The sequence below is a fragment of the Canis lupus genome, chromosome 21, assembly GCF_011100685.1.
Source record: "Canis lupus familiaris isolate Mischka breed German Shepherd chromosome 21, alternate assembly UU_Cfam_GSD_1.0, whole genome shotgun sequence".
Taxonomy (NCBI): domain Eukaryota; kingdom Metazoa; phylum Chordata; class Mammalia; order Carnivora; family Canidae; genus Canis; species Canis lupus.
This window is the reverse complement of record NC_049242.1, coordinates 23,730,817-23,754,418: the sequence shown is the minus strand read 5'-3', so window position 1 is coordinate 23,754,418 and position 23,602 is coordinate 23,730,817. Positions and strand designations below refer to the sequence as shown.

At 37.5% G+C, this 23,602-nt stretch overlaps 1 protein-coding gene across 1 annotated transcript in view; it reads left to right on the top strand.

The window, feature by feature from the left end:
* RNF169 (ring finger protein 169) overlaps positions 1 to 23,602 on the top strand; it is an 81,361-nt gene that overhangs the window by 15,509 nt on the left and 42,250 nt on the right. The window contains exon 2 of the mRNA XM_038568626.1: positions 16,983 to 17,056. Coding sequence (XP_038424554.1) covers positions 16,983 to 17,056 — 74 coding nt within the window. The remainder of the gene's footprint in view (positions 1 to 16,982; positions 17,057 to 23,602) is intronic.

Genomic DNA, 23,602 nt, shown 5'->3' with positions numbered 1-23,602 from the left:
TTTTTGAATCCTTTTTGACCTTTTGTCACCTATGATTATTCTGCCTGGAAGACTCTATCTTCCTGTCAAATTATACTTAAATTCTTTTAAGGCCCAGGTGAAATGTAAGTGCTTTGTGAAATTTTTTCTCACTCGCACAAGAGTCATGCCACCACATAAGCATGTGTATCAGTCATGTCACTGAATTTCTGTTCCTCATTTGTGTATTGGGCACTACAGTGAACTCTCTGAGGTCAAAGATTATGTTTCTATGTATTCAGCACTTAATATGGTACTTAAAATGTATTAGATACACAGTCAATGCTTAATGAAGGAAAAAGAGTCTTAAAAAAAAGCCCCTAAAAGTTTTTGATTATTTCATGATTCTTATACTGTTCTGGTCTTCTTTAAATATGCCACACAGAGCTGACCCTCAGACTTCAAATAATGCCTAACTAGTATAGCGGGTAGTGAGGTTTACTATCTCTCCACCTAGAGGCTAAATTCTTAATACTGCTAAAGATTGCATTAGCCTTGATTATACTGAATTTGTCAGCAACAAAATTGTTGGGTTTTTGTTTTGTTTTGTTTTGTCATGAACTGTTGTCAAACCATCTTCCTCATCATATGTATTTACCACAAAATTTTTAAGCTTGAAGATAATTCATTTTCAATTTTGGTTTGGTTTTTATTTTTCTGAATAGCAGTGGACTTATTTTCCTTTCACTTCTGTTTTGCCATTTCTCTTGTGTTTTGTCTGGTGTTTCATTCTGTAAAACTATTATAATAAAAACCTCAAAAGGTTGGACTTTTTTAGTATACTAAAGTTTACCTTTGCCTTAATTATAAAGCAAAGCTTTGCTAACTTTAGCTCCCTTTAGACAACAGATTCTTTGAAAGACTTTAGTATGAAATGGTTCTAATGGTATTAAAGATCTTTTTATTGGTTCATGCAACAAAACAATTTTAAGCCACTGTCTTACGCTGAGACATATACCTAAAGATCATCCCTATCTTCAGGGAAATCTCTTAGTTTAGGGAGGCAGAAACAGAGACAAGTAATAAAAATACAGGTAACAAATACTACCATCGAAATAAGTGCAGAATGTTATGAGGGCCTACAGGAACCAATTGTCATTCTCTCTGGGTTAGTGGGAAAGGCTTCACAAAGGACAGGGCGGGGTTTTGAAGTAATCATATAGTGAGAAGGAGAAAAACCATTCTGGGAAGAAGTGGCATATATAAAGTCCTAGAGGAGACAGGATATGGCAGATCTAGGTATAGTGAGATATGTTAAGGTTGGGGAGAGGAGAGGTATCGCAGGAATGGAAAAATGTAGCTGGAGTCTTGTTTACAAATCTTGGAAGTCAATAAAAGTTAGTAAGCAGGAAGATGATAGGGTCAGGACTCTTATAAAGAACTAAGAAAACAGTATAGATGAGAGAAGGAAAGTCCAAGGAGTCCAACAGGCCAGTCGGGCTACCAATTTATACACCCAGAATCTGTACCCAGTAGGTATTGGAGGATTAGATGAGAAAAACAACCTTGTTAAAGTAGATACTACTCCCATTTTATGGATGAAGAAGCACAGACTTCACAAGGGTAAAGACCGTTAGTATTTATCCAGTGGATGGTAGATTTAAATGCATTGTGATATGGTTCCAATCCTGCACTCTTTCTAATATTGCTATCATTCCACCTTGTGGACTAGCATGAATGATTCTTTGCCTCAGACAGCAGAAATTAAGTCCAAAGGATTTTGTGCCAGGGTGATGGATATAGTGGGGGCACCCATATGATGGTCTTGTTCCACCTAGATCTACAGGGCCTTCATCTCTGCTGTATTCCTATACCTGTGTTTGCTTCTGTGATCTCTTATTGTGTGTCTCCTGTTGCTTCAACCATGCTGATCTAATGCAAGCTGCCAAACTGTGTCTTATTGTTTGGGCCATTTCTGGTTTCAACAAGGAAACAGTTGTTTTCACTCTACTCTTGTTAAATACCTGCTCTTGCAAATCCTGTTGATCGCTACTCTCTTGCTTTGTCTTTCCCCAATCCATGTGTCTTAGTCCATTTGGGCTGCTATAACAGAATGTCACGGACTAGGTGGTTTATAAACAACAGAAGTTTATTTCTCATGGTCCTGGAGGCTGGGAAGTCACAGATCAAGATGCTAATTAGATGTGGAATCTTCTGACTTAGTTCATAGACTGTCATCTTGCTGTCTTCTCACTTGGTAGAAGGGGCAGGGGAGCTTTCTAGGGTCTCTTTCATAAGGACACTAATCCCATTCATAAGGGCTTTGCCCTCATCTAATCACCTTTCCAAGGCCCCACTTCTAAATGCCATCACATTGGGGATTAGGTTTCAACATAAGAAGCTGGGGGCGGGGTGTATGTGTGTGTGTGTGTGTGTGTGTGTGTGTGTGTGTGCAGGGGATGCAAAAAGCACCAGGGGCTGATAGCTAGAGTCAGTAGGCCAGATCTAGCCTGCTGCTAATTTTTGTAAATAAAGGGTTTTTTTTTTTTGAAACATAGCCATACTCATTCATATTGTCTATGACTACTTTCACGCTACATCAGCAGAGTGGACAGTTGTGACAGAGACCTTATGGTCTGCAAAGCCTAAAATATTTAGTATCTGGCCATGAGCCTACAGCCCTAGGCTGCTCGTTATTCTTTCCAGATCAAGGTACAAATCAGGTTAATTCTTTAAGCTAAAGGAACAAGATGCAACTTGAAATTTGAGTATTATCATTAATTTTTTTAGCAGTTAATTTAGTAAATACTTTTGAGTTGCCTCACTATATATAAAAAAAAAATCTTTGGTGCCTTTTTTTTCATTGAATTCCTTATATTTTCCTACAATTCTAAGAAATTTTTATCCCTGAAAAATGTTGAGTGGACTTTTTCTTTTACCTTACAGGGAAGTTTCTAACATTTAATGAATATCAGTTATGTAGCCAACACTGTACCAGACACATTATATTAAATCATGTTTAATCATTCATAATGGTTCATTTGAGGGAGATATTATCCCTTTGGGAATGGGGAATACTGAGGGCTAGAGCAGTTGTAGTGTGCCCAGGGTCACCCAGGTAAGTGAGTGATAGTGTCTAAGCAGTCTCCTCAGCCCAGGATCTTTGTACTTGTAGAAGTTATCAGGCATACTCACGTAGCTGGTAAAGAGCTTTATTAAAAACAAAAAACGAAAAACAAAACACAAAACATTTAACTGAGTGACTGACACAGGTTCCCGATGGAATCCCAAAAGTAGCTCCTTTATACTGTACGCAGGGGAGATTCTGCCCAAATTTGGCATTGTTTTCACAGAAAAGTAAAGAACACCCTATTCCCCAGCTTATCTTTTTGACCCGTACAACTCTTTTTTTTTTTCCTGTACAACTCTTCTAAGCAGCCTTTCTGCTCTAGCAAAACCTATTTATTCACTGTCCAGCCTTCATACTTCATGCTTTGTTGTTCACATGAATTGCGCTTTCTCCATCTGTTTGCTTATCTAAGTTTTACCAGTTAGTCTCTGCTTCATCCCACCTTCTTAAAGCCTGCCTCCTTCCCAGCCTTGGTTCTCTTCCTTCTGCAGATGGGCGGACACTTACTGCACTGTTTGCTTATAAGCTTCATTTAGCGGTTGTTTACTTTGTGACATTGCATCTGTCATGGTCTCTGTCCTTTTAAGAAACTTTTTATAACTTTGTCTTCGCTAATAAGCTATACTATAAATGCTTTGGGGAAAGAGTCTCATGCCTTATTTTGTGTGTATTTTCTCTTCCCATGGCAACTCCCTTTTTCTTCATTGATCATTCTGCTTTAATTTTCTTTTTTTCTTTTTTTTTTTCTGCTTTAATTTTCTAATCTCTGGAAACATTTTTTCCTTATTCTCACATATTTTTATATGATAACTTGATATGCTATCACTATTTTTTTCCTTTTGTGACTTCTACAATTATATCGCTGTTTCTTTTTACCTTTGCTATTGCCATTTTATGCTTAATGTTTTTTTAAAACAGCCTCTATGCCCAGTATGGGGCTCGAACTCGCCACCCCAAGATCAAGAGTCACATAATCTACTGACTGAGCCAGCTAGGCACCCCTGCTTAATAGGTTTTTTTGCTTTGTTTGAAATTATAAGGCAGTCTGGCAGCTTGCATGTCTCGTTTAGCCTAAATGGTTTCCTATCTTATTAAAGCAATAGCTCACATTATTAAAAAGTCTTTCTTGGCAGAATGATCATACATGGTATAGACTGTCCATAATTAGCCTAACCATTCCTTCAAAACTGGACTTTTAGGTTATTCTCAGTTTTTGTTTTGCAGTTATGAACAAAGTTGCAATGGAAATCTTTTTTTTTTTTTTAAGATTATTTGAGAGAGAGAGAGAGAGAAAGAGAGCAAATATACGTGGGGTGAGGGGAAGAGGGAGAAACAGACTTCTTGCTGAGCAGGGAGCCCAGTGTGGGGCTGGATCCCAGGACTCCAGGATCATGACCTGAGCCAAAGGCAGATGCTTAACCAACTGAGCCACTCAGGTGCCCATTTAGATTATTTTCCTAGATAAATTCTTGGAAATTAATTATTAGGTCAAAAGTTATAAGAATTTTATATGTTCTTGGTATGTGGGCTGTAACAATTTGATTAGTTCTTTGCTGAAGGATAGTTTTAAAATACAAGCAGTGTTAAGTTCATGTAGTAGTAATCTGTGGTGTTAATTATGGTACTTAAATAAGCAGCCTTAAAGTTTAGTGTTAACATTTTATTAGCTTTTAACTTTTTCTCTGTGTCCTTCTTACCAGGTAATCACTCTTTATATTGCCTGCTGTAAATTGTTACTTGTCTTGGGCAAGTTGGTAATGAGCAGTTGCATTAGTTTTAGACAGTACTTGGCTGTCATCTGCACTCTTAGAAAGGAGTAAACAAAAAAGTAGATAATAGAAACCACTTTAGTTTGGTTTTAGAACACATTTGTGGTTCACTCCCTAGGTCTTCACCTTCCTAATTCTAAATGGTATGCTTAATTTAACATTAAGATTTCTTCTTTCACATATTCCATTTACAAAAATTATTTGAGAGAGAGAGAGAGTGAGAACATGAGTGGGAGAGGGGCAGAGCGAGAGGACAAAGCAAACTCCTCGCTGAGCAAAGAGCCTGATTGGGGGCTCCATCCCAGGACCTTAGGATCATGACCTGAGCCGAAGGCAGACACTTAACAGGCTGAGCTACCCAGGTGCCCCTCACATATTCTATTTGATAGTGGTTGTTTGGTGGGTAGTACAAGCAGGTAACCTTGAGATAAATATGGATAATAGCTTCTGTTTATTATATATCTCTGCACTTACATGTTTTGTTGTAGAAGATGTACTTGGATTCACCATCCTCCTTTTTGCTGTTGTGCACCTCTACCTCTTGTTGTTCTTTTTTTTTTTTAAGATTTTTATTTTATTTTTTATTTTTTAAAAGATTTTATTTATTCATGAGAGACAGAGAGAGAGGCAGAGACATAGGCAGAGAGAGAAGCAGGCTCCATGCAGGGAGCCTATGTGGGACTCCATCCTGGGACTCCAGGATCATGCCCTGGGCTGAAGGCAGATGCTAAACCGCTGAGCCACCCAGGCATCCCAAGATTTTATTTATTTTTTATTTTTTTATTTTTCCAAGATTTTATTTTTAAGTACTCTCTACACCCAACATGGGGCTTTAACTTATAATCCCAAGATCAAGAATCATGCGCCCTACTGACTGAGCCAGTGAGGCAGCCCTATTCTATGAGCTCTTAAATGTTTAGTTTTATAACTGTTTGACATTCTGTAATTGTCTCACTCAAGTATATTTTTCCTTTCCTAGTAAGATTTTATTTTTTTATTTTTTAAATGTTTTTAAGATTTTATTTATTCATGAGAGACACACAGAGGCAGAGACACAGGCAGAGGGAAAAGCAGGCTCCTTGCAGGGAGCCCGATGTGGGACTCGATCCCAAGATCTGGGATCATGACCTGAGCCGAAGGCAGACGCTCAACCGCTGAGCCACCCAGGCGTCCCTCCTAGTAAGATTTTAATTTTCTTTGGGACATAGACCACACATGTTCTACCTTTGTTAATAACCCTTTCTTGATTTTCTCAAAGGAATCTTCTCCACTTTTGTCTTCTTCTTCACTGCTCATTCCCTCTTTACTAAGGGTCTGTGGTTTCATGATGAAAAAAATTGTTCTCTCCATTGCTTATGAAGAATATAGATTTTGCTTTTGGCTATGGTGAAACAGATTGTAGCAAAGCAAAACTCCTGCTGAGAATAACTAGGAAAGCCTGATTTAAAAAAAAAAAAAATATATATATATATATAAAGGTATTGATAAGTTTCCAAGGCAGCCAGGACTTCAGACATTTGTGGTTTGTTGGCTAATGGAGAGTGCAACTTGAAGAGGTGGAAAAGCCAGTACAGTTCTCTTCATGGGGCTAGGACTACAGAAATTGTAGTTCAGGGCTTCCAGAGCAACAAGAACTTGAAAGTTCAAGATTCCAGAGAAAAGGGACATGCATCCCCTCTACCTGCTTTTTTTCTCTTGAGGATTTGTTGATTCTTAAACTGTGGGTGACAAAAGGGTGAGAAGCTTCACAGAAAGCTACTGAAAAGCAAAGCACTTTTGTAGCAGTTCTTTAGTGGAGAGAAAAGTTTAGGACCCTCCAAGGAAGGTGGTCTTGGTAAACATCCAGACTCTTGGGCCCTTGGAGGGCTACAAACCAGGATAGGCTTGACAAGCATTACAAAGATTACAGCCAGCCTTAAATCAGTTCATGTCCTAAATGGATTATGAGGTTATCTGCCCTCGTTCTCTCTGTTTGTGGAGAATATGATGAATCCTCTGTAGGAGTAGAATATCATCCAGCGCCTCTACAGTTTTTCATACACAATGAATGAATGATTCTTTTTTTTTTTTTTAGATTTTATTTATTCATGAGAAACAGAGAGAGAGAGAGAGAAAGAGAGAGAGAGAGAGAGGCAGAAACACAGGCAGAGGGAGAAGCAGGCTCCATGCAAGGAGCCCAACGTGGGGCTCGATCCCGGGACTCCAGGACCACGCCCTGGGCCGAAGGCGGTGCTAAACCGCTGAGCAACCCAGGGATCCCTGAATGAATGACATTCTAACAAAAATTAACAAAAACCAAGAAACCAGACCAGGAATAAAAACAGACAATATAGAAAAAGATTCATGGCATCCTCGTCATCTGATAATTTATTCAGTCAGTCTCTCATTGAAGGATATGTAGGTTATTTCCAGTCTTTAGTGTTGTGATGATCTACAGTGAACATTCTTGTACATGTATCTTTGTACACATGTATAATATATCTTTTAAGATAAAGGATACCCTTATTAACTGTTTATCAAACTCTTTGATCTTTGCCAATCTGATACAAAGAAGTATTTTGTTAAAAGTTTTTAATATCTTAAAATATGAGTGAAATTGAACACATTTTAATAGTTTTATAAGTCATCCAAATTTACTTTTTCTATAAGCTGCCTGTTCATGTCATTTGCCCATTGTTTTATAGGACTGTTAGGCTTTTTTTTTTTTAGTATGTAAGAGCACAGATTCTGGAGCCAGATTGCTCAGGTTCAGTTCAAGCTCTTTCACTGATAGTATAACCTTGGGCAAAGTAAGTGCTCTGTGCCTCCCATTTCCTCATCTATAAAATTGGAATAATAGTATATTCCCTTTGGGTCATACAAAGATTAGATAAGGTAATAAATACAAAGTGCTTAGAAATGAGCCTGGCATAATTTAAGTGCTACATAACTGCCAGCCATCATGATGGTGCTGCAGGTGGTGATAAAGATGGATGTTACCCAGAGATTTTTTCCTTTTCCATTTCTTTAAGTAGGTTCCACGCCCAACATAGGGCTTGAACTCAGGACCTTGAGATCAAGAGTTGTGTGTACCACCAACTGAACCAGCCAGGTGCCCCACCCAGAGACTTTTTTAATTTGCCCAAGGACAAGTAGCTAGTAAGTAGGAGTATTCAAATTAGGATCTAGGTCTTGGGGATGTGAGTCCAAAGTTCTTATTCATCCTGATATATTGATAAGAAATTGAACTTTGGGGGTGGAAGTGGAATGTGAGAACTCAAGCATGGTCAGGTACCAAGGGATGATTAATTTAAGATTTGGGAGTTGTTAGGGTTAACATCTCAGTACAGTTGAGTGAGGTTCTGTTTCTAATTTTATATTGAGTATGCTTTGACAATGATACTTCTTTCCTGAGGTTTTGGTGCAATTAGAAAAATACCTGTCCTATATTTTGTTTTGTTTGTTTTTCCTTTATTAATAACCCATCACCCTACCCCAGAGAAAATCCTTTTCAGGAAGGACCTTCAAGGAAGTACAGCTATTCCTACAGTTCACATTAGACTGAATGCAATGCTCAGCTTGGTCACCAGCCACAGATGTGTGTCATTCTTAAGGCATAATATCATTAGAGAGTTTCTCTTCCTGTTAAACATAGTAGTAGTTGGAGGATGGGCATTAAGAAAGTACTACACCCATTGGATTCATTTACAAATACCAACGTATTCAGCATCTCAGTGACACCTGAAGTAGTTTCTAGCATGTCTTTTCTGTGTGATGAAGGAAAGATGAGTAGTTGTTTCTGTGCTACCGAGACACTTGACAATCCCTATAGAAGCTGGTGGAGGAATTGGGTTTGGGACCAACTCCTCTGGACTAAGGAGGGTGTTTTTAGTCTCCCCCATCATCTATATCATTCACCAAATGGTAGATTTGTTACCAAGGATGAACCTACAGTAATACATTATAATCACCCAAAGTCTGTAGTTTACCTTAGGATTCACTCTTGTTATACATGCTATGGGTTTGAACAAATACGTAATGATGTATATCCATCATTGTATTATTGTACAGAGTATTTTTAAGATTTATTATTTTTTTATAATTTTTAAGATTTTTAAAGAAGATTTTATTTATTTATTCATGAGAAACTGAGAGAGAGGCAGAGACATAGGCAGAGGGAGAAGCAGGCTCCTCACAGGGAGCCCAATGCGGGACTCAATCCCAGGACCCCGGTATCATGCCCTGAGTCAAAAACAGATGCTCAACCACTGAGCCACCCAGGTGCTCCCAGAGTGTTTTTATTGCCCTAAGAATCCTCTGAGCTCTGCTAACTATCCCTACCCTCCTTCATTCCTAGCAACCACTTATCTTTTTATTGTGTCCATAATTTTATCTTTTCTAGAATGTCATATGGTTGGAATCAGTTCAGTATGTGGCTTTTTCAGGGTGACTTCTTTGACTAAGTAATATGCATTTAAGTTTCCTCCATGTCATTTCATGTCTTTAATAGCTCTTTTCTTTTCTTTTCTTTTCTTTTCTTTTCTTTTCTTTTCTTTTCTTTTCTTTTCTTTTCTTTTCTTTTCTTTTCTTTTCTTTTCTTTTCTTCTTTCTTTTTTTCTTTTCCCATTTATTATCTCATAGTTTCTTATTTATTCATTTATTTATTTTAGAGAGAGAGAGAGCATGTGTGTGCACACACAAGGTCAGGGGAAGGGCAGAGGAAGAAGGAGAGGGAGAATCCTAAGCAGGCTCCACACCCAGTGCAGAGTCTGACGTGGGTTTTGATCCCATGACCCTGAGATCAGAACCTCAGCTGAAATTAAGAGTTGATTGCTTATCTGACTGAGCCACTCAGGTGCCTCTAATAGCTGAGTTCATTTTAACACTAAATAATATTCCATTTTCTGGATGTACCACAGTTTATCCATTTACCTGCTGAAGGATATCTTGGTTGCTTCCAAGTTTTGGTGATTATGAATAAAGCAGATCAAAATATCTTTGTGCAGGGTTTTGTATGGACAAAATTTTCACCTCATTTGGGTAAATATCAAGGAGCGCAATTGCTGGATCATATGGTGAGACTATGTTTAGTTTTGTAAGAAACTGCCAGGTATATTTTCTAAAGTAGCTGTACCATTTTGCATTCCCACCAGCAACAAATCTTTTGCTCCACATCTTCCCCAGCATTTGGTGTTATCAGTGTTTTGGATTTTGGCAATTCTAATAGATGTGGAATGGTATCTTGTTTTAATTTGTAATTCTTTACTTATGCTGTGGAGTATCCTTTTATGTGCTTATTTGCCAAGTATATATCTTTGGTGAGGTGTCAAGGTCTTTTGGCCATTTTAAAAAAATCACGTTTTCTTACTTGTGAGTTTTAATAGTTCTTTCTATATTTTATTTTATTTTCTTACCCCCCCTTTCTTTTAGTAATCTATACACCGAATGTGGGGCTCAAACTCATGACCCCAAGATCAAGAGTTGTATGCTCTACCAACTGAGCCAGCCAGGCATCTCTAGTTCTTTTTTTTCTTTTTTCTTTTTTTATTTTATTTATTCATGAGAGCCACAGAGAGAGGCAGAGACATAGGCAGAGAGAGAAGCAGGCTCCATGCAGGGAGCCTGAATGTGGGACTCGATCCCAGGACTCTGGGATCATCTGGGCCGAAGGCAGCCACTCAACCGCTGAGCCACCCAAGCGTCCCCTAGTTCTTTATATATTTTAAATAATAGTCTTCTATCAGCTATATCAATTGCAGATATCCAATCTGTGGTTTGCCTTCTCATTCTCTTGATATTGTCTTTTGCAGACAGAAAATTTTAATTTTAATGATGTACATGGGTCATGTTTTTGATAGTGTATCTAAAAAGGCATCTCCATACCAAGGTCACCTGGGTTTTCTCCTGTTTCTCTGCAGTTAGTTAGCAGTAGTATTGCACGTGTTTCAACCACAATTTCATCTTTTGGAGATGAAGAATCTGACATGACCCTAGAGAGGCAGAACGAAAGAGAAAAGTCCCACATCAGCAGATAGCAACTATTTTATTATAAATGATTGTTTTTTCTTTATTAAAAAGCAGGGAATCTGAAAGGTTAATAATGTTTGATAAAATATCCTGTACAATTAATAATGTTGATTGTATGCATGTTCTCCGGCCAACTTTATAAAATATTGTAGAAGACTTTGATTTAAAAGGGGAGATTTTGGGGTGCCTGGGTGGCTCAGTTGGTTAAGCATCTGATTCTTGATTTCAGCTCAGGTCATGATCTCACAATAGTGAGATCAAGTCCCATCTTGGGCTCTGTACTGGGTATGGAGCCCGCTTAAGATTCTCTCTTTCTCTCTTTCTCTGGCCCCCCACCCCAGCTTGCACCCTCTCTCCCTCGAAAGAAAGAAAGAAAGAAAGAAAGAAAGAAAGAAAGAAAGAAAGAAAGAAAGAAAAGAAAGAAAGAAAGAAAGAAAGAAAGAAAAGAAAGAATAAAAGGGAAGATTTTCATATTTCTAGTCTTTTTTCTTTTTTCTTTTTTAAAAGTTTTTGTTCGAGAGAGAGAGAGAGAGGCAGAGACACAGGCAGAAGGAGAAGCAGGCTTCCTGCAAGGAACCTGACGTGGGATCCGGGATCTCAGGATCACGCCCTGAGCCAAAGGCAGACCCCCAACCGCTGAGCCACCCAGCCGTCCCTCTAATCTTTTTCTATTCCAGTTTCAATAGTCCAAGTGTATTGAAACCCCATGTTTCATAAAGCTTCAAAGAAATTGTTTTGATATTGTAGCTATTATAGCTTATAGCTATATGTTTAAAATCCTAGTAGCATTTTTACCTGTCCTGTTAAAACTTTAATAGAGAATTTCAGAATTTAGAGAAACTTATTGAGATCAATTAAAATGAAATAAAAACATTGTTACTGAATCATTAACTTTAGAAGTTATCTAGTGTGTTGCTTATGTCTCAGGAAGAAACAGATCTAGATATTTTAATTTTGGTCGGTGATGTGTGAATGTGTGTGTGTGTGTGTGTGTTAGGAAAGCTCCAAGACTACCCAATTATGATGATTTACTAGGAGTACTAAAAGGACACAGCATATAGTCATACTCATGGCTATGATTTATAATAGTGAAAGGATACAAACCAAAATCAGCAAAGGGAAAAGGCAAATGGGATGAAGTTCAGGGGAAACCAGGTACAAGCTTTCAGATCCCTCTCTCAATTGAGTCACTCTGGAAGTGCTTAATTCCTCTAGCAATATGTTGTGACAACACATGTGAAATGTTGCTAACTAGGGAAGCTCGTTAGAGTTTTTACTAGAAGTTGATGACAGGCACCCTCTGCCTAGCATGTGCCAAAATTCCAGACTCAGCAGCAAAGAAGGTAGTCAGCATAACTAGGTTGTTACTACAAACAGTTTAGGTGTAGTGAACTGTACTTAATCAGTTAGGGAGAGTGGGAACTCTCCTGAAATCCAAGTTCCTAGGCACCAGTGAGCCAAGGGCCAACCTTGTAATTAGGCCTTTTAAGATCAGTAGTTAGGCCTGCTATGTTACCTCTTTTTGAGTATGTGTATGTAACACTTAGCATGTAGTGTGCTTTTATTAAATGTTAGCTGTTTTTATTTATTATAGGAATTCTTCATTGATTACTACTACTTCTATTAATTGTGATCTTCTGCATTCCTAGGAGGTAGGTTGGCCAGTATTTTGATCTTCATTTGATAGATGAGACCTAGGCAAAGAGAAGCAATGACATTTCTAAATACTTAATTGACAGAGCAAGTATCAGAATCTAATATATTCTTTTTGCAAGTTCATAGGAAAAAGATTTTTCTTTTGCCTTGTTGACATTTCTAGAGGGCATTAGTAAAATATAAAATAGGATTAAATATTTAAGTTAATGTCATGTTGGAACAAATTCACATTTTATATTTAGCTATGTAATTTTTGAACTTTGGGGCACAATGTCATTTAATGTAGCACAGTTCTGTTGGGGCAAAAAGTGATCTTGACTCTTTAGCATTTTGTATTCTTAATGAATTAAATATCGTTAATCTTAACCTAAGATTAAGCTAATCTATATCAGTACTGATTTTGGTGAATGTGAATTGGTATTTTATCTCTACCCTACCCATTACCTTTTACTCTCAAATAAATTAAGGCATAGTAAGATTTCAGTCACTATGCTGAGTTCCACTTGGCCTTATATATGAACTTTGAGATTTCTTAATGGGTATCCCAAAGTGAATTTAACTTTTCATGTAACATACCTATCAAAGCAATTGGATCATTATCGTTATTTCTTGTAAGTTGTACTTGCAAGTAAATCGGACCAAAACCACAATTATTCTCTCCCAACACCAGAGACAATTTTATAGTTGTTAGATTCTCTTGTATGCCACTCTACTGGCTGAAATAGTTTATAGTATATTTACTCTCATTACACTCATTTGATACTCATAATGCTAGGTGGTATTCTAATTTTACAGAAGAGGAAGTTGAGCGTGACTTATCCAAGATTTTGGAAACTTCTGAGTTGGAGATCAGGCTTTTAACTTTGTATTATTTATACAATATAATGAAGATGGTAAGCTCTTTGGATATTTTTGTTCTAAATGGTAGCAAGAACCATTTTAGAGAAAGCAAATTATCCCATGGTAAGTAAAAATTTTCATAGGGACATCTGAGTGTCTCAGTTGGTTAAGTGTCTGACTCTTGGTTTTGTCTTAGGTCATGATCTCATGGGCTGTTAGATTTAGCGCCAATTTGAGCTCCTCACTTAGTGGGGGAGTCTGCTTGAAGATCCTCTCCTTCTGCCCCTTCACCCCCCTACCCCCACGTGTGTGGACGCATGCACAGTGTCTCTCAAATAAATCTTTAAAAAACCTTTTTTTCGTAATTTCCCCAGGCCATCACTAAAATATTTTTAGTCCCTTACGTTAGTAAATTTATAAGCCTGAATAAGATTATGCTCCTTATGTTGCTCCTCAAATGAAAATAAAGATTCAGAATTTTTAGTTTTTATTTTTTAAAAATATTTTATTTATTTATTCATGAGAGAGAGAGGGAGAGAGAGAGGCAGAGACACAGGCAGAGGGAGAAGCAGGCTCCATGCAGGGAGCCCGACGTGGGACTGGATCCTGGGACACCAGGATCACACCCTGGGCCGAAGGTGGCGCTAAACCACTGAGCCACCCTGGCTGGCCAAGATTTAGAATTTTTTAAAGAATCTTAAACTTTGTATCAGAAGAAACCATGATATTTGCTATTATATCTTGTCCTGAGGAAGATCTTTCCGAATATATAAAATATTGAAGCCATAAAAAAGGGAGTTTGATTAATATAACTGCATAAAAATAATCACTGTGAGGAAAGTCAAGACAAATGATAAACTAGGAAAAGTATTGCTAGTCATGGAACATACGGCTAATTTTCCTTATAGAGAGCTTTAACAAATCAAGAAGAAAAAGTTTATATAAGGAGTAAAGGAAATGTGCAGACCTTTCATATCAAAGTAAATGCAAATTACTCAGACATGAAAAGTACTTGATGTCACTTATAAAATATGTATGTAAGATACAGAATTTCACCTGTTAGATTGGCAAAACTAAAAAGTTTCGACATTCCTTGTGTTGGAAAAGCTAACAAGGAGATGGTACTGTCTTGCGTTGCTGGTTAGGACTTAAGTCAGTAGAGGCTACAGGAAGGAAGGACAGGCTTTTTATTGTCTGTCAGAATTACAAAAGCACGTATGCACATACTGTTTGACACACTAATTCTGATTCCAGCAATTCAATCTATGAATGCAAGGTTCATAGATTGAATTGTATATAGATACATGCAAGATCATTCGTGACAGCATTGTTTGAATAGTGTTTGGAGATTTAAACTCCCCTTGATACCTGCATTTTGGTCCTCCTCTTTATTACTTTGTCTTCTCTTTTTGTTCTTGGAGGTTGGTTTGTAGCCATTTCACAGTTCTGTCTAAAGGATGGAATCAGCCAGGGTTTTTCATTTTAATCAGCAGAAATCTACTCTGACAGATTTAAGCAGAAAAATAATTTACTGAGAAAGAATATTGGGTAATCCAGAATAATCAGCCAGGTAGCCAGAAAACTTGGCTTGGAAAACAACAGCTAGGATCCAAGAGCAAAGCCTGTATAATACGGATTCTTTGAAAGTTCTTCGTGACCCACTGTAGTTTTAATTGTTCCTTGTTTATTTTAAGGAGTAAATATTCTATTTATTGGGTTCATACATATGTATAAGTGTATTAGTATAAAATTTGTTAGTCTTCTTTTTCAGTGTTTCTACCTTTTTACTACCTTTTGGTCTGCGTGGTCTGTTTTCAACTGTGGTGTCGAGATTTCTTTCATTGTTTTGGAATTCTTCATATCTCCTTATAATCTTATTAGTTTTTGCTGTGGTGTATGTTCATACAAGTTCATGATTATTATATCTTCTTGCTTGGGTTGCCTTTTTAATTATTATGTAATTTCCCTCTTTCTTTCTTTTTTTAAAATTTTTTATTTATTTATGATAGTCACAGAGAGAGAGAGAGAGAGAGAGAGAGAGGCAGAGACACAGGCAGAGGGAGAAGCAGGCTCCATGCATCGGGAGCCCGACGTGGGATTCGATCCCGGGTCTCCAGGATCGCGCCCTGGGCCAAAGGCAGGCGCCAAACCGCTGCGCCACCCAGGGATCCCCCTCTTTATTTCTATTAATGCTTTTCTCTTGGTTTTGCCATGTACAGTTTTATGGCCTTGGGCAAGTCATTATCGTCTCATTTTCTTATTGTAAAATGGGTATAATACCTATCTTATAAAGTTTCTGTGAAGATTCACTGAAAAAATATATATGAAGTATTTTACATGTAATAAGTTCTCCATAAATGGACTGAAATTACTTTTTTGCCTTGAGGGTTTTCTTGTTCCTCTCTCTATTTCCTTCTCTATTAAAGCGTCAGATTTTAAATACTGTTTGCCTATAACTAGAAATGTGCTTAAGGGACATGATTAAAATACTCATTAGGACTTTTTTTTTAGTATATGTGCTGCCGAAGCGAGCACAGGACTTTTTTTTTTATAAGTGAATGAAGGTGGTGGAACGTTTGCCTTCCCACAGCGAGTCTAACAATTCTCTAGTACTTGTAGACTTAGTAAGTCTTAAAATTAATGCTGTATTTTGATCACTACATGTATATAGAGGTATATAGAAGTGTCATGTACTTTTAAGGAAGCAGAAGTCTGTACTTTACTCCTCCTTGTTGATAGCCTTTAGAACTTATCTTTTATTCTTGTTCTTAATTTAGATTTTTATCATCTATTTATATTGCCAACATGTGTTATGTGCTTCTGTGGCCCTGGATATCTCAGATTTAAAAATATATAGAGATAAGGGGGAAAAACAATGTCAGCTGGGTAAACCGCATAGAAAGTCTAAAATATATGGTATGTATCAATTGTAACTTGATAGTCAAGGGTTAGGAGAGCCAATGCTGGAAAAAGACAAAACTGGGATGAAGTTGTCATCCATCTCTGGAGAGTCTTGAATGAAGACTTTTGACTTTGTTCCTGTAGGCCAGTAAAAACCACGAGGCTTTTAAGGATAAAAAATCAGGTTGCATACTGAAAATACTGACAGGTTGTATGCAGGGAAAATACTCTGCTGGCAATGTTGAAAAAGAAATAGAAAAATACAGCATTATGAGTAAAACTTCAGCTCATTTAAAATGCTACTTGGTAACACTGAACTAAGAACTTTAAATGTAGTTTTTTCTTAAGGTCCCTTAACATATTACTTTATCAGTGAGGCTTTTCCAGACCATTCTTTATAAGATAATTTTTTTCTTTCATCCTATATTTGTTTTCCTCCATAACACTTAGTACTACCAGTTGTATTTTATGCACACACTTGTTTATTGTCTGTAAGATTGTAAACTCCATGAAAGCAAGGGCTTTCTTTGTTCAGTGCTTCTCAGTGCTTAGAACTGTACCTCATTTATACCCTTTAATAAATATTTATTATGAATTTTCAAATTAAGATGACCACAGTTTTTTATGTAGTTTATAATGTGGGGACAGCAGTAGGACAAGGTTTTGGGTTCTTTCCTAGAAACTCCTGTTAAAAAAAGTGTTTTGTTTTCCCTTTCTTCCAGAGTTTATATTCAGAGCACCAATCAAATTAAGCAAGCCTGGGGAACTTCGTGAAGAATATGAAAGCCTGAGAAAGGTACAGTATATACATTATCACACACTCATTTTTTTTTTAAAGTAAATTGAAAGGATGACATTAAAGAATACTTAATGGGAGCTTTTAAAATTTACGATGCATTGCCTTTCTCCATACTACCTTATAGTATAGCTATAACGGAAGCAGAATAAACCTTAACTAAGAACCCCTTTTTAGCTGTCCTTTCAACGATGAAACTGTAGTTCACCTGGCCTGTCTCATACCTGCCACAATACTAGCCACCAAGAGACGTATCCTTGGCATATATTTATTTATTTAAATTTATTTTAGAAAGAGAGAACACAGTGCATATGCACACGCTAGTGTGGGGAGGGGCAGAGGGAGAAAATCTCAAGCACACTGCCTGCTGAGCCTGGAGCCTGGCACAAGGGGGTAAGAGGGGCAGGGCTCTAGTCCCAAGACCCATGAGATCTTAACCTGACCTGAGCTGAAACTGAAAAGTCGGACCCTTAACCCACTGAACTACCTAAGTGCCCCTATTCTTGGCATTTAAGTGTTGGCTAAAAGGCAACATTTAAGCTCTCATAATAATAGCTTGTATTATTTTTCCTTATCTTGCAAGTTTCCTCTAATTACATGTAACTGGTATTCTCTTTTGTTGCTTTTACTCTGTTATGTAGTGCAGAAGAACTGTAACTTAGGACAGTAAAGGAGTAGTAAGTAACTTCCTAGGTAGAGAATGTTTACTACTGGGAAAGATTTTAGCTATGTCCACATCATCTTATTTTCAATGTTTTCAAGCTAATTGCGAATCATTTAGAGAATTAACATGTCAAAAAGGCTGATAATAAGTATAAGATTTGTATCATCCTTCTCCAGCCCTTTCCCTTCACCACCATATCTTATCCACCTTTGTAAATTATTCGATGCATGGATATTTAATATTTTATAAAGGCACATAATCCACTAATTTGAATCGGACGTTATAAAACAAGCAATACAATAACATTATTGCGACACTTTATACTGAATGAACAAATCAGTGTTTAAAAAGGTCATGTTAAAGAGAAAATAGAAACTTTGTTTAATTACTATACATTCTTTGACTTTCTCTTTTGTTTTTATTTTTTTTAAATATTTATTTATTCATGAGAGTGTGTACACAGAGAAAGAGAGGCAGGGACACAAGCAGGCTCCTCACAGGGAGCCTGATGTGGGACTTGATACCCTTCTCCAGGGTCACACCCTGGGCTGAAGGCAGCACTAAACTGCCACCCGGGGCTGCCCCGACTTTCTCTTTTAAATGAGAGTGTCAGATGTTGACTTGGGTCCTCATACTCCTTTTGTATTCTATTGTGAGGGTTGTTTGGTTTTTAAATCACTTATAAAAGTTTTTTCTACATAGGAAGAAATTCATTTTAGGGACCACATCAAAAAACCACAGATTCCAAAAAAAAAAAAAAAAACAAAAACCACAGATTCCTCTTGAATAAAATTCTAGAATCTGCAGATATTAATTCTGATAAACCTTTTTACAAACTTGGAGAATATGGAAAATTTAAAGCTATCAGCTTGAAGATAAAGTAAGGAATTGGAGGTAGAAAAAGGGAGGTAAAACAATGCATTGTAAGAGTAGAAGTTTTTATAAGTTTTGGGAGAGAGAAAGAAACCTTGGGGAACTGTACTTTTATTCCTTTTAGGAGGAAGGGATAGAAAAGTGGTTTTAAAAGGGACCAATAGCAGGGCAGCCCAGGTGGCTCAGCAGTTTAGCGCCACCTTCAGCCCAGAGCCTGATCCTGGAGACCCGGGATCGAGTCCCACATCTCTCTCTCTCCCTCTCTCTCTCTCTCTCTCTCTGTGTGTCTCTCATGAGTAAATGAAATCTTAAAAATAATAATAATAATATAAAAGGGACCAATGGCAGAATGATGTTAAGCGAAGCTAGGACAGTCTCACCTTATATAAACTGGATTGGGTTTGAAAAACATTCATTTGTGTCATTTGAGTTAAATAAGTGACATGTATGGCTCCCTCCTCCCAACTCCCAAGTACCCAAGTTGCTGGCATCCATTGTACACCTGGAAAATGGAAATTCATGTCATAAAATCAAAAGGCACTAATATGACATATCTATACAGTAGAATAATATTAAACAATAAAATAGAATGAACTACTGGTACATGCCACCACTTGGATGAACCTCAAAAAGATGCTAAGTGAAAAGAATGAGGTACAAGGGACCACACATTGTATAATTCCATTTATAGGGGATGTCCAGAATAGACAAATGTGATGGAGACAGACTGGAGATTAATGGTTGGTTGAAGTAGGGGGTGGAAATGGGGGTTAATAATAAATGGGCATGAGTGATTTAATTGCAGTAGTGAAGATTTTTAAAACTCATTTATGGTGTATTCCACAGCTTGGTAAATTTACTAAAAGTCCCTGAATCATACACTTGAGGTGAATGAATTATATAACATGTAAAATATGCCTCGATAAAGTTGTAAAGAAAAATTAAAAGACACTAGACACTTGGATGGAGAACTTGATAGAGAAAAAGGTGTCTCTTAGAGTACATATATTCTAAAACAAAACAAAGTAAATATATAATTATTTGCTGAATATCTAGGGAAGGAATATCCTTAGAAGTTTCTACTCAGCAGGGGATGGTAAGTGGAAATTAGTTTTATACAACTTACCATTACTATTTTGATGCATAACATGCTACTAATACACTTTTTGTTTGGTATATTTTATTTTGTTTAAGTGACAGAAAAACTTTTATGAGGGCTACAAAAATTTAATAAGAAATTTTATTCTTCTAATTATAGTACTTTTCAAAGATATTTACTTAGTAGTCATAGATCTTCTTACCTATGGCTAGTGTTATGAATTTCTAAATTTTATGATTCTATGTGTGGATTTATATTTCTGAATATGTTTAAAGGTTTCTTCTTGCCACATGCCATAGGTAATTTTGTTTTCTTGATAAAAACAATGTATGAATATGCAGAACAAAATGTAAAAGTCCCTCTTTTCCTTATTTCTCATGCTCTTTACCATAGTTAACTAGTTTCAGCAATTTAGTGTATATTAGGTCCTTTATATACCTATACACGCATGTGTGTACGCACACACACACACGTGCATGCTTTAGTCTTTTCAGTATAAATGAGATCACAATGTATATTCATTTATTCATCAGATATTTTTTGTGTCCTTACTGTGTGCCAGGCATTGGGGATATGGTGCTGAAGAAGACACCTAAGTTCCTTGCCCAGGGAGATTCCATTCTAGTGCAGAATACATTAAATAAGCAAACAGATATGTAATATATATTAATAAAGTAGGATCAGAAGAGTTACAGGGTAATGGAGAGGGAACTTGAGGAGACACAAAAAGACTGTTTTAGATAGAGTAATCAAGAAGGTCTCTCAGAGAAGATAACGTTTGAGTTGCTACCTGGAAGAAGTGAAGTAGCAAGCCAAATGAAGGTATGAGGAAAGAGTTTTCCAGGCAGAGGAGCAAAATGCAAAGATCCTGAGACAGAAACAAGTTTGGCTTGTTCAAGAACAGTGTGGCTGGAGCTGGTGTGTGCAAGTGGTGGGTAGAAGGATGGTATGGGGATTTGGTAGGACATGAGCTGGGAGAAATAGAAGGGCAAGATCAAAGAAGGCCTAGTTGAGCTGTTAAGGAACCTAAATTTGAGTGTGATATGAAGCCAGTAATACGATCTGACTCATACTTTTAAAAGGTCTCTGGTTGCTGTGTAGGGAGAAACAGTAATGGGCCTAGGAGTTAGGAATTGTATTTACTGTGGATAAGAGAGACCCAAAAATAACAACCCAAACAAATTATTTTTTTTTTTACATTTTTAAATTTAAATTCAATTTGCCAACATATAGGGTAACACCCAGTGCTCATCCCATCAAGTACCCTCCTCAGTGCCCATCACCCAGTTACTCCATTCCCCCACCAAACAAATTTATTTTTCTCAAGTAACAAAAACCAGATGTAAAGCTGATACATACAGCAGCTTCATGACATCAGGAAGTCAAGTTCCTTTTGTCTTTCTATTTAGACCTCTTCAACTATGCCTATTTACTTGTACTGTGAGTTGGCTGATCCTTCTCTAGAATCATATCTAGACAGAAAGTAGAAGAAGAAAGACATGTATCAGCTGAATGGAGTTTTTTTAAAGATCTTTCCCCAAAGTCCCACCCAGTGGTTTCACATGTGCTTCATAGTTCACTGTCATAGACTATCTCTAGCTGCCAGGGAGTCTGGGAAGCAGAGTGTTTTAGGCTGGTTACTAACTTCCCAAGTAAAATCTGGGTTCTCTTGGAAAGAAAGGAAAAAATGGATAATGGGTAGGTAGCTAGAAGTCTGGTGACTCATGGGACAAGAATGGAAATAAGACCAATTAGGGCACTTTGGGATTAAGCAGTGTGTTGGGTTTAAGCAGGGTTAGGTGTTGCTAGAAGTATGACAGAGTGAGTGATACAGTGGACTGGAAAAAGTATACAAAGGAGATGCCTGGGTGGCTCCGTGGTTGAGCATCTGCCTTTGGCTCAGGTCCCCGGATCCTGGAATCAAGTCCCACATCGGCTCTGTGCCCTCCCACAGGGAGCCTGATTCTCCCTCTGCCTATGTCTCTGCCCCTCTCTCTGTGTCTCTCATGAATAAATAAAATCTTAAAAAAAAAAAAAAGTATACAAGGAAGTTGTTTAGTTTTGGACCATGGTTTTAAAGGAGGTAATTTAAGGAGGGAATTGAGATGATGGACACAATGGACAGTGAAAGTGTGGTAAGGTCAGTGGATTGAGGTTTTGATGGTGATAGAATTGTAAAAGTAGGGTCACTAGTATATAAGTGAAGCTGGAAAGCTGGGAAGTGGTGGTCTAAATGTGAGAGGCTTAAAAGTGAGACTGGGGGGTAGTTTAGTTACTGGATGGGAAGAGGTTTAGAGTATGATCAGGGAGTAGACAACTGAAGTAGGAAAAGACTTCTTTAGGAGGAAGTAAAGGAACTGAGAGAGTATACTAATGTTGAAATCTTCAGGAATGATCAATAACGTAGTTGGAGAGAAACGTAAGGTGCTAAGTTTTTCTGTGAATAAGGGGAATTGACAAAGAGGTGACTACCGCAAAGAGGAGTTGTGGGTGTTAAGTCTGATGGTAAATACTTCAGAGAAGCTTGGATTTTTGAGGAGTAATATGATCTATTCTGTAGTTTGCTCTTTTTTTTTTTTTTTTACTAACCATATATGATGTGTGTGTGTGTGTGTGTGTGTGTGTGTGTGTGTGTTGTGGGAGGTAAGACTTTCATACAGATATTTTTTTCATCCTGATTGATATTTCATAGTATGGATGAGGCATAATTCACTTAACTATTCCATTATCATTAGTCATTTAAGTTTTTTCTAATTTCTACCAGTTTTAAAGAGATGCTGTACTGAATACACTTGAACATATGTGAGCAAATACTTCCTTTAGGTAGATTCCTAGAAGTGAAAGTTCAAGGTCAAATGGTATGTACACTTTGTATTTTGGTGGATATTAACAAATTGCCTTTTAAAAAGACCTTTTCAACTTATTTTGTCACCAACAGTGGAAAAGAGTCCCCTTTCTTTAAATCCTTCCCAAACTTCTATCATTTCTAGTATTTTGCTAATCCGCCAGGTAAAAATAATATCTTTGGTTTTTTTTTTAAATCTTTTTTTTTTTTTTTAAGATTTTATTCATTTATTCATGAGAGACACACACATAGAGAGGCAGAGATACAGGCAGAGGGAGAAGCAGGCTCCATGCAGGAAGCCTGATGTGGGACTTGATTCCCAGACCCTGGGATCACGCCAAGCCAAAAGCAGACACTCAACCACTGCTGAGCCACCCAGGCATCGTAATATCTCTTTGTTTTCATTTATATTTCCCTGATTACTAGCTAGGATGAGCATCTTATACTTGCTGGTCATTTATACGTTTTCTGTGCATTGCTTATTTACAGTCTTTTTATTTTTTTTTAAGGTTTTATTTATCTGAGAGGGAGAGCAAGAGAGTGAGTGCACAAGCAGGGGAGAGGCAGAAGGAGAGGGAGAGCAGACTCCCTGCTGAGCAGGGAGCCTGGCCCAGGTCTCTATCTCAATGGACCCTGGGTTCATGACCTGAGCTGAAGGCAGACACTTAACCCACTGAGCCACCGAAGTGCCCCTGTTTATAATCTTTGTGAAAACCGCTTCCATCTTTTGAACATTTGTAAACTTGACTACTAATGGCATATTTTTTTCCCCTGTGCTGTTGTAGAGTATTCTATTGAAAAAAGTTTCTGACTTCTGTTTATTTATTGAAGAAGGTGGGGCTAAGCACAAGGGAGAGGGACAAGCAGACTGTGCTGAGCCAGAGCCTGACATAGGACTCAATCCCACAACTCAATCCCACAACCCAATCCCACAAATCATGACCTGAGCCAAAATCAAGAGGTGAACTATTAACTGACTGAGCCACCCAGGCACCTCTTGACTTCTTTCCCTGACATTTTATGGGGTTTTTAAGTGGAAGGAGAAAATTAGCATGTGCTCAGTGT